Source organism: Akebia trifoliata, unplaced genomic scaffold (genome assembly GCF_017979445.1).
Source record: "Akebia trifoliata isolate Shusen 1 unplaced genomic scaffold, ASM1797944v1 Contig00725, whole genome shotgun sequence".
NCBI classification, from domain to species: Eukaryota; Viridiplantae; Streptophyta; class Magnoliopsida; order Ranunculales; family Lardizabalaceae; genus Akebia; species Akebia trifoliata.
In genome coordinates, this window is record NW_028237150.1 from 51,806 (window position 1) to 63,802 (window position 11,997).

At 35.3% G+C, this 11,997-nt stretch overlaps 1 protein-coding gene across 1 annotated transcript; it reads left to right on the forward strand.

The window, feature by feature from the left end:
* The first annotated feature begins 945 nt into the window (after window positions 1-945).
* LOC147381144 (putative zinc metallopeptidase EGY3, chloroplastic) lies at window positions 946-11,272 on the forward strand. Its single transcript, XM_086430798.1, has 6 exons — window positions 946-1,533; window positions 4,186-4,383; window positions 5,238-5,462; window positions 9,412-9,650; window positions 10,179-10,333; window positions 10,762-11,272. The coding sequence occupies exons 1-6, from the start codon at window positions 979-981 to the stop codon at window positions 11,115-11,117; spliced, it is 1,728 nt and encodes a 575-aa protein (XP_086286924.1). The 5' UTR covers window positions 946-978; the 3' UTR covers window positions 11,118-11,272.
* Window positions 11,273-11,997: the final 725 nt, after the last annotated feature.

An 11,997-nucleotide genomic window follows, 5' to 3' on the forward strand; every position in this document is an offset into this window, starting at 1 on the left:
CAAACATTACCAAGGTTGGACTCAAAATATAATTTCCACATTATAAAACTAGTTTGAGCAATTTCAATAGTTGTTTACAATTATGATTAGGCTTGTATAAAATCTTCAATCCAAAAGGGTGAATCTCCATTTCTTGCGTTGAATGTGATGAAATTTCGAGTTTGGTATATTGTTCATTTAATTCCCAAAACATGCATTTTCAGTGAATTCCTCACTTTTATAATTTACGAATTTGTGAGTTTGTCACTTTTGATATCTATGAATTCGTAAATAAAAATACCAGCGATTTTTTCATATTAATGACCTCGTTGATAAATTACCAGCGTATTTGTTGATTATAAAAGTGATGAATTCATTGTGAAAACATGTTCTGGGAATTAAAATAAAAAGTTTACCGAAATCGGAATTTGGACATAAGTTGCACAAGTAATGAGGAAAACCCCAATCCAAAAAATCAATACTTAGCAAAAACCAAAATTAGAGATATTCTATTGACACCCCCATCTTTTACTTAATTCTGAACCATTCACTTATTATTATTTTATGTTCATTCAATTGGGGTGTAATAAGTAAAAGTTGGGGTGCCAATAGCAACTCTCTAAATAAATGAAATATCTCATAAAATAACAAGTTTATTTTCATCTCTATTCTTTTATTTATTTTTATTTTTTTCAAAATAATCCTAAAGCAATTTCAAAAGGTGCATGAATTTATATTTTTATAACATCTGAAAATCAACCCAAACCCACCCCGAAATTATTAGTATCCAACTTGGACCTAAACGACTTAAGCCCGACCCACCTTTTAAGGGTTGGGCAAGCCCGGCCCGAATCCACCCATTAACTACTTTGTCTCTTCTTCAAAATCTAGGTCCACCTGTAATGTTCTCCAACTTTCTGGACAAATCTCTCTCTCCTATCAAATTCTCTTCTTCTGCAACCGCACCATGAACCCTCCTCAACATCAACATCTTCTCCCATGGCGTCTCTGTATCTCACTCCTTCTTCTTTATGGGGTCTTGTTAAGAAGAACCCGACTTCCAAGTCTTCTCATTTCGCTAAGAATCCATTTTGGAATCATGCCCACAACTCCATCTCTCTCTCCTCCAAACCCAATTCAAGAAAACGACTCAATTTCTCTGCTAAAGATGAAGACATTATCGAACCCTCTTCTTCACCTTCAGTTGCAGTTGTTTCTGAGAGACCAAGCAACGAAGAGATCCAGAAGAGTGAGTCGTCTCAAGATGAGATTCAATTGAGTGACGAAGTTGAGTTAGAAGAGAAAAATAAAAAGCAGGAATTGGATTGGAAGACTGATGAAGAGTTCAAGAAATTTATGGGAAACCCATCGATCGAAGCGGCAATTAAGCTTGAGAAGAAGAGAGCCGATCGAAAGCTAAAGGAGATCGACAGAGAAACGACAAGTAATCCAATTGTTGGGTTCTTTAATAGAGTAGTTCGTGATAGTTTGACGAGGGAGAAGGAAAGGTTGGAGAAAGCAGAAGAGACTTTTAAGGCTCTTGATCTTAACAAGGTGAGTTTTTTTTCCCCACTAATATTGTGTTGGTATGAGAATTTAAGTTATATTTTGTGTTAAAAACAAAAGAAAAAACAGAAAAAAATTACATAAGGTGTTTTAGGTCAAGATTGTACCTCATATCTTACTTTCCTGATGTGGAAGTGGTTTTAGGTCAAGATTGTAGCTCAGATCTTACTTTACTGATGTGGAAGTGTGGAGGAAATATTTTTTCACTCGTATCTGAATGAAAACCATCTATGTTCCTTTCCACGTCTGGAAAGTGAGATATGATATACGATCTCGAGGTCACTTCGGCATTATTCTTTACTTAATTGGCTAAGAGCTGTATACTACTTCACTGGAGTGACTAAAATTCACACATTGCAGATGTTTTTCTTCGAGATATCAAAGAAGAGAGCTGCTATTGGCACCCCAAAGTTTAGTTAACACACCCCCAGTTTCTTAAATTATTTATCACACCCCAATTAAATTGCAGATGATTTAGTAGCTATTCCGAAAGATAATAGCGGCAAGATATATATATATATATATGGGTCCCGTTCGCCACCCTTAGTTTTACCACACACTTTAACAAACGCGTTTTGTCTTACATGGGTTAGAAGTTTCGGAATGAGCTGATTTTTGGTGAGGATGATCTCTATGGTGAGGAGATCATCCTCACCAAAAATCAGCTCATTCCAAAACTTCTAACCCCATCAAAATTGATTTACAAAAAATGGACGGTCCACGATTTTTCAACGTGTAAACATGGGGCTAAACATTTCGGAATGGGCTGATTTTTGGGGAGGATGATCTTCTAATCATAGAGATCATCCTCACCAAAAATCAGCTCATTCCAAAACTTCTAAACCATGTAGGACAAAAAACGTTTGTTAAAGTGTGTGGTAAAACTTAGGGTGCTGAACATTTCCCTATATATATATATATATATATATATAGATATATATATATATACTTTTTTTTCTTTTTTAATCTGCCACTATTTCCCCCATGAAATTTTTCCAGATTTTTTAAGTGTGTTAGTTATCCCCCGCCTAGACAAAATCCTGGTTCCGCCCCTGATCTCAACATTACAAAACGCTATGACACTCGTTTCAAACAATTACTGATCGACAAAGAAACTAGTGACTTTTAGAAATTTAGAAAAAAGAAAGAGAGAGAGTTTACCCCAACTCTTACTTATTCTCAACCATTCACTTATTTTCCTTACTTTTAAGTGGGTGTAATAGCTAAAAGTTAGGGTGCCAATAGAAACTCTCTCTCTCTCTCTCTCTCTCTCTCTCTCTCTCTCTCTATATATATATATATATATGTGGCTAGATTTCTATTTTTGGTTTAGGATTTTATACGAGCCTATTGAACAACTATGAAATTTTTTGAACGAGTGCTGTAATGTTGAGATTATAATTTGAGCCAAACCTTTGTAATCTTTGAAGAGTGTTAATCTTTAATTGGGGTGTGATAAATACTTTAAGAAATTAGAGTATAATAAGTAAAAGCTGGGGTGCCAATAGCAGCTCTCTTTATAATTTAGTCTGATTTACCGAAAACATGCTGTGAAATTTTCCATTTCAGCGCGCTACCCCTCTTGAGTAAAAGCTATTGTAATGAATTTACCTGTATACCCATTTGTATTTTTTCAAAAATTAGGTAAATGAATATTTTAAAACCAAAAGGGTATGTATAAAGGTAAATTCACTATAAAAAAATTTTTAATAAATTAATCTGAGTGCATAATATGTAAATATTTTAAAATCATATCTTATTACGTAATTTGATAAAAAATTCTAGGGACAATGGCTGTGAGGTACTCTTTATTGAGAATATGTACCGATTAGTCCCCTAGAAAATAATATGGAGCATTTAAATCCCACTTAATAAAATATTCACCTGTTAAAGATCTTTTGAAGATTTTTAAGATAATACCTGAAATACCCTTTTAACAATTTTATAAAGTTGTTTAAAGTAAATTCCAAAAATATACAGAGCCAAATAAAAAACTTGACCAGTTTATTTGGTTATTAATATTTTTATTTATTAAAATCTATTTATAAATTTAATATAATTTTATTTGACTTTTTTAAGTAGACTTGCTAATTATTTTGTTGAATCAATTTGATGAACATTCAAGTTGGGTCTTAAAATAATTTTTTAATTATTTAAAATTATTTATATTTTTTAATAAATCTAATAAACATAGAACAAATTAGTTTGATGATGATGATAACCATACTCATCTTTATCATCATCATCTATGTGAGTTAAAAATCACTAGTTTTGAGAAGAGAAAACAAGGATTTTTTTAATGTTTTATTAATTTAGATTTTTTTTTGTTATTATATAAGAGATGACCATAGTCAAGGGGCATGTCATTAAATTTAAAACATAGGATTACTTCCAATATTCTCAAATAAACATGTTTCTTTAAACCTCAAAATTCGTTGAAAGGGTAATTAAGGCATTTTCGCTTCAAAAATTATTTTTAGACTAATATTTGATAAAATGAGTACTAAAGAATCCATATTTTCTAAGTAGGGACTTTTTAGTACATATTTTCAAAAAATAGGTCTTTGGGGTCATTGTCCCAAAATTCTATTCGTTTTCATATGTTCATGAATTTTATTAATGTTTGGTATTGTATTGCAGTTGAGGAGCTGTTTTGGGTTCGATTCGTTCTTCGTGACAGATGTTCGGAGATTTGCAGATGGAGGAATTTTTATTGGAAATTTGAGAAAACCCATTGAAGAAGTCATGCCAAAATTGGAGAAAAAGCTCTCAGAAGCAGCGGGTAGGGAAGTTGTATTATGGTTCATGGAGGAAAAAACCGATGACATAACAAAGCAGGTAATTAAAGATGAGAAAACTATCAACTTCTGTTACATTGTTACATTTCAAACTTCATTGTAGAAGTTAGTTTAAGAAATACTGTGTAGGCATTTTTATATGAGAATTCTACTTATTTAGGAAATTTAGTTATCAACTTCTGTGTTCTTGATTCAATGCTAAATTTCTTGGCCAACTAATCTAGCAAATTACATCTCGAATGAACAATGTTACTGATTCCTATTATTGGAGTGCTTAAAATTAAGTGGTTTACACTCAAAAAGGCCGTTAAAATTATAGTACTTTTGGGCTGTAACTCATCCAAGAACCATCCATATCTGACCGTAGGTATATTTCGTGAGGAGATACTTCCCATTCTTCCTTTTTCTATCACTCGAAGTTGGCATGTGCAAACACACATGTATCAAAAGGGCTTAGCTGTAATTAAAATATTGATTAAAAGGGTTAGTGACTATTACATAGTAAAAAAGGATATTTTTGTAATTTTGAAAACTAATCAACGTGATTCTCTAGAGTTGTGCGCTGCAATTTTCTTGTGTTTTGATCAAAATGACCTTGATTATAATAAGTTTAAATATAAAGATGGGGGCATTTGTGGGATCCAAAATTTGGTGTCAAACCACCTTAACTCCACCTTCTCTCACTATAATAGTAAAGACAAACTACTTCTTCTTTTTTCTTATTTAAATAAGCATCGTTGTTAGCTAGAGTTGCCTTTGGAGACACAATCATCATTAACATTGCCTTGTTCCAACTCCCAACTGATTGGCAATGTAACGCAAAATTAGCAGATTTAATTTCATTTTATGTACTCATATATTTATTTATTGAAGGAGAAAATGTTTATCTTTCAGGTCTGTATGGTGCAACCCAAGTCAGAAATGGACCTCCAATTCGAATTGACCAAGCTGAGCACTCCTTGGGGTTATATCAGTGCGATAGCATTATGTGTTACAACTTTTGGGACGATAGCTTTGATGAGTGGCTTCTTTCTTAAACCCGATGCTACATTTGACGATTACATAGCTGATGTCGTGCCTCTCTTTGGTGGCTTCCTTTCAATTCTAGGAGTTTCTGAGGTATGTTCTCATTTTATTCTTCATTGAACTCGTCACTATTGATGTATTCTGAACCATATCTCTCTATATTTATGGCAAGAATTAGGCTTTTTTTTTTCTATGCTTAGCTTCGATAATGTTGGTCATGGAAGTTCTGTGGCATTTAATTTTGTTAAGAGTACCAAAGACTACATTCCTATTTTGAAATTCTTTGTATCTATGTTTGTGATATAGACTAGTTTGCTATTAGAAATACATGAAATATAAATGCTCCTGAAAATCTGACAAGTGTTGCATCTATATGACAACTGATATCATGAAGAGTCGCGATCCAGAACAGTGTCCCGTTCCTAAAGCAAAATATGGTGTCTCTGTGGCACATTTTTATTGGAGAATAAGAACATTAGGCTGCATGCCATACAGAACAACGGCTTGGTTAGGAGCCCAATGCGTCTTAAACTCCTTACCAAAACGTGCCACGCAGACACCATTCTAGATCCTTTTTCTGTCATAAATAGCAGGATATTTGCAAACATAATGTATGATTAATATACAGATATTTAATTTATTCAGCAGGCCTTGGATTGTTCCATTTATCTTCATATGCACATTGGTGTCTTTCTGTAATTATTTCTAAGGAAACCATGGTCTAAAACCAAATAGAAAATCACGATAGAAATTCTTTAGTACGTCATTTACCAGTAGTATGTGATTATGTATCAATTACACTCTTTGCTTCAGAGGTGTGAGGAATGTTAGAAAATGTAGTATTTTATGTTTGATGGAAGAGATGGTGTTAATCAGAGCATTTCCATAGTCTCCTTATGACTCACCATGACAGAATCTTGGCTTGCAAATCTTTGCACCATGACAGACAATATCCTTGTTTTTTTTTTTTTTTTAACATCAAATGTGGTGTTCTTGGATTCATTTCGTTTGCCATTCTTTAGAGACTACATTTAACTGAACTCATCTTTTAAGGGTAAGGTTTTTGTATTCTAGACATTTAGTACCAGTATATCATAAGTATTTGGCATGTTTGTAATACAGTACCGAATGGAACTAGTAGTTGAGAAACAAATAGAGAGTGGGAAGATATGTGCAAATAACAACCGAAATAAAGTGCACCCAAAGAAGAAGTTATCTTCTCTGTAGCACCCTTTTTTTGTTAAAGAAACAATCGCTCCAAAAATAAAAATATCCTTTTTTTCTCTCTCTTCCCATTAACCTACCTACCAAGAAAGTCAAACCACTAAAGGAAGGAACTACTGTACTCCCCATCCCCTACAATTATTAAATCAATAAAAAGGAAGGTTAAAAAAAATATAACGAAAGGAAACTTTAAATTGGTCCATTGACTTGCTGTGTTTAGAGAAAGCTCTCTAAACAGAACATGTGAATTATGCATCCACTAGTCACGAAACCGGGTTGGCCTTTGGATTTCCCGCTGAGGTCCTGCCCTTAGTTTTATCATTAGTTAATGGGAATGAGGTGGACCCTGCCATCGACTTGGCTGTCCACATGAACATCTTGACCATTGATCTCGCCATCGATCTCCCCTGGTTGGAACAGACTCAACCTTAAGATGGCATGCATCCATTGGCACATCATCTCACCAAATAGAGTGTTTATATGATTTTCCAATAGAAAAAGAAATATAGCACCTTCGAGTAACATGTACCCCATTACCTTTGCGAAACCAAGCAAACTTGTATGGTGTAGGTTTCTTCTTCGTTTTTAGTTTTAGCTTATCCACCATCTCTTGAGATACCGCATTCTCGTAGCTTCTTCCATCGATAATTAGATTGCATACCTTCCCATAAGCAGTAGTGCACCTTGTATGAAAGATATTGTTGCGTAACCAATCATCTTCTCCTTCAATGCGTGAAGAATTATACTCCATCTAATAACCAGTGTTTCTCCATGATCACTCCATGTGACTTCATCTGCCTCTGGTTCATCATGATGACCTTGTTCTTCATTCTCATGCTATTCTTCCCCAAGTGCTTCCTCGGTCAGATTAACGAATCTCTGGTTAGGGAAATCCACAACAATATTCCCAAACCCTAGACCTGTAAAGCATTGTGTTGCATTGCTACTCGAAGCATTTGGTTGATTAAGACCCACTACATCACGAAGGTTTGATGATGCCATGAAGCTAGATTCCCTAGATGGCAGATTTGTATTTGATCATGATACAACATTGTGAGTAGCACTTCCTCGGTTGAACTTCCACGAGAAGTATCTCATACACCTTCATTATTACCCTCTGACTACCGAGCTCCCCTTGACTTGAATTGTTTTTCCACCTTAAGAACTTATATACATCATTGTAGGTCCAATAGGGTTGGAGTTTCACGACATTGTAAATCTTTTTCCTCAGACCTCCAGGAAACCTGGAAATGGTTTGTTCATTTGGTTCAGTGATTTCGTAACGCATAGCAAGAAGATAAAACTCCTCCATATATTTTTCCATGGTGCGATTCTTCTGTTGGAATTTATACATCCTCAAGAAAGTATCCTGCATGTATGACTCGGGTAGAAACTTCTTTTGAAGTTCGTTTTTCATCGTCTCACAAGAAGTGATTTTTGGTTTTCCCTGCCTTTCCCACTTCATCTTCAACTATTCCCACCAAACTGAGGCAGGCTTCTTGAGTTTGATGGCAACAACCTTTACTTTGCGATGATCTGGTACTTCTTTGTAGTTGAACACACGCTCTATCATACTGATCCAATCAATAAACTAATTCGGTCGTATCTTACCCTCAAAATCCGAAATATCGACTCAAGTCGGCATCTCTATTTTGAGTTCCACCACGATAAGTCGTGCGGTAGTGTATATCCTCGTCCTGTCCTCGTTGCGGTGCATGACGATGGAATGGATTTACATCCTCCTCAGAATCATGGGTTGTTGAACTTGCCTTCTCAGATCATCTATCTCGATATCGTTCAGTGTTCATCTTAATCTCCTGGTCCACGTCTACGAAGGCCGACCATTGAAGTTTGTTAAAATCACAAACCCCAAAGGAATTTTCTGGCTTTGATAGCAAATAATACAGTTGCAAATGGACCTCATATTAGAGAAACAAATAGAGAGTGGGAAGATGTGTTAAAATAATAACTGAAGCAAAGTGCAGCCAAAGAAGAAGTCGTCCTTTGTAACACCCTTTTTTTACGAAGAAACAATCACTCCAACAAATATATATATCCTCTGTTTTCTTCTCTTCCCGTTAACATATAACTTAGCTACTAAGAACGTCAAACCAATAAAGGAAGGTACTACTGTACTTCCCATCCTTCACAATTATTAAATCAATTAAAAAGGAACATCCTCTGCCCATACATTTTAATTTTACGACTTCAAATCCTAAAATGGATTTCAAGGCCCATGGAAATCTAACACCAAAGCCTTCTAGATTTCATGAAAAACCTCATATTCAGAAAAAAAAAAACAGAAAGTTTCAGACAAGAAACTTTTTTCGATTTTTTGATCTAAGGTGTTGAAAATGGACAGCTACCGAGCACCTAAATTAAAAATTAAAATTTAACAATACCCGTTTTTTTAATATTATTTTTTTGGAATTTATAGAATTTCATCCTCTACAATGCCATGTCTTCGGATCATGATTTTGATTGCCACAAGTGATCCGATCTTGAAATTTCATTTTTCCACTGCGGGCAGGAGGGAGAAATTCTGTCCTTTTGCCTACGTCATTAACACCAAATGTAAAACGGCTGCTGGACTGTGAGCAAAAAATACTCCATGAAACTGGGTTGGCTTTCAGATTTCTTGCTGAGGACGTGCCTTAGTTTCCTCATTAGTTAATGGGAATGAGGTGGGAATAACTTTGTTGTAGGCTCTGCCATCGACTTGGCTGTCCACATGCCCATCTTGACCATTGATCAGACCATCAGTTTGTGACAAGTCCTGCACTCGTGTATTCAACGTCCTTTTCTTTTTGTCTTGCAGGTTACCACAAGGATAACAGCAGCTCGCTATGGTGTTAAACTGAGTCCATCTTTTCTTATTCCATCCAATTGGACTGGATGCTTAGGGGTGATAAATAACTATGAGTCTCTACTTCCCAATAAGAAGGCTCTTTTTGATATTCCTGTTGCACGCACTGCTAGTGCATATTTGACGTCACTAGTTCTTGCAGTTGCAGCTTTTGTGGCTGATGGAAGCTTCAATGGAGGTGACAATGCTTTGTAAGTCATCTAAGATTCCCTCTATAAAGTTAAGTCTTTCATTGCGAAGTCTACCTTTCTAGCTTCATTTTCAATGGTAACTCATGACTCAAAATTGACTCAGATGGCCCTAAATCTGTATTGGGCTATTTAACTAGGTAACTAGGACAATCCATGAAGTTTAACTAAAACATATTTACTACCATAATGAAAGAAGGCGGAGTAGAAGTGGTTCGACACCAAAATTTGAATCTCACAAAACCCACGGTCCTATAATCACGTTAGTTTTCAAAATTACAAAATTATTCGTTTTTAGTACGTAATCCTCGAAAACCCTAATAATATTTTAAACTACAAAGAAGCCCTTTTAATACATGTGTGTTTGCACATGCCACCTTCTAGTATAATTAATGCAAAAAAATTAGTATCTTTTAGGATAAAACATTTGCGTAGAATTGTTTTTTAATCTGCTTAGCTTTCTGAATTTTCCAACTACATTTTCAATGTGCAAGCTTAATTACGTATGCTGCAACTTTTTTTTTTTTGCAGGTATATAAGGCCTCAATTCTTTTATCACAACCCCTTGCTTTCTTTCATTCAATTTGTTATTGGGCCTTACTCCGATGATCTGGGAAACGTATTGCCTTATGCAGTAGAAGGTGTAGGGGTTCCTGTTGATCCTCTTGCTTTTGCTGGACTCCTAGGTGTGCCTCTTTAACCTTAATTTTTGTTTTCTCCCAAAGAAAACATTCTTTTTATTTCATTTTATTTTTCTTGTTCAAGAGAGAAATTTAAAAGATCAGATAGTCTATGATACATGTGTTCATCAATCTGGAATCAATGTGTCACCTCTTGCACATTATATGTCCTGGAAGCATGTTGACCTGATTATCCTGTTTGATTAGAAGCTTTTCTTTTAATCGTGTGCTCCGTATGTTTCTTTAACTGCTTAAAACTAGGCAAATAGCTTGTGAAAGACACATACATGACAGAAACACATGATCACTTTAAAATACTCTCATTGGGGCCATCACATTGTTCCTCTACAAATATGGAATTTGGGCCCATCTAATTATCTTTGAACCAATTATTGTTGATCATCTAACGTGTCTGGAGTAAAAAAAATGTGCAGGAATGGTTGTGACTTCTTTAAACCTATTGCCATGTGGAAGACTTGAAGGAGGTCGCATAGCTCAAGCTTTGTTTGGAAGAAATGTTGCAACTCTGCTATCTTTTGGCACATCACTACTACTGGGGATCGGAGGACTGAGTGGCAGCGTCCTTTGCTTGGCTTGGGGTTTATTTGCAACCTTTTTCCGAGGTGGAGAAGAAATGCCTGCAAAGGATGAGATGACACCTTTGGGAGACGATAGGTATGCATGGGGCTTTGTCCTTTCACTCATCTGTTTCCTTACTCTCTTCCCCAATGGTGGTGGCACATTCTCTAGTTCATTCCTCAATCCACCATTTTTCAGGGGAGGTATGTAAATATGTGTAACTTTAATTACCATGTATATTGTTTAAATGTATCAATTTCAGTAAATTAAAATATGTCATATGATATGACTGATCTAAAGCTTCCAATTAGAAAAATAAAAACCTAGGTTTGATTAAAATACAATCCAAGAGTTTTTCAATTTTCACTTTGGTGTCATGTCTGAATCGTCTTGTAAGTTGCTTGATTGGTGTGGCACTTGTGCCCACATTGAGGTGGTGAAGGACCAAATCACTATCAAAAAATTATATTATAGGTGTGGATGGGCCCTATTTCCCTATCGTTCAAAGAACCCGATCGTGTTTAGACCATGTCAGCTGAAATCTTGAACATTGGATGGGCATCTAGTAATCTCTTGTGGGTGAATTTCTTAATGAACCTTTATGGTAGGATTTCTTTCGAAACCCTTGGGAAGGAATAAAATCACGTTGATCTGTGTCATTCGTATTGCACCAATCAATGTGTATCCCAAGGCATATATTAAATATATTTATCATGTCATGTGGTATTATCAAAGATGGGGGAAAGAATTCCAATATAAAGGATTCTTTCTTTATGGTTAATTACCTTATTTGGGGTAAAAATGAAGCAGGAGAATCTAATTGCGATCATAATTCATATTCTAGGTTTCTCGGGTTTTTATGTATAGAAAAGGGTATGAGACATTATGAAAGGGATGGGGAAAAAGATATTCGGCAGTGTGAAGTCTAAGAGCTAACATGAAATTGGGAAACTCATGTTATAGGGATATGAATTATTATTGTTGAATGGCTCCCATGGTGTCCGTGGATGTACGTGTCTTTGTCGTTCACGTAAATCTCGGTATTTTTTTCTCTTTTCCCGCTTTTCTATCATTTGTGGGATTTCTTTATA

What these genes read in the sequence shown, in the direction of transcription:
- LOC147381144 (XM_086430798.1), top strand. Translation starts at nt 979, where the DNA reads ATGGCGTCTCTGTATCTCACTCCTTCTTCTTTATGGGGTCTTGTTAAG. An exon ending in CCGATGACATAACAAAGCAG is followed by an intron (nt 4,384 to 5,237) that starts GTAATTAAAGAT and finishes TTTATCTTTCAG; the next exon opens with GTCTGTATGGTGCAACCCAA. An exon ending in TGCTTTTGCTGGACTCCTAG is followed by an intron (nt 10,334 to 10,761) that starts GTGTGCCTCTTT and finishes AAAAATGTGCAG; the next exon opens with GAATGGTTGTGACTTCTTTA.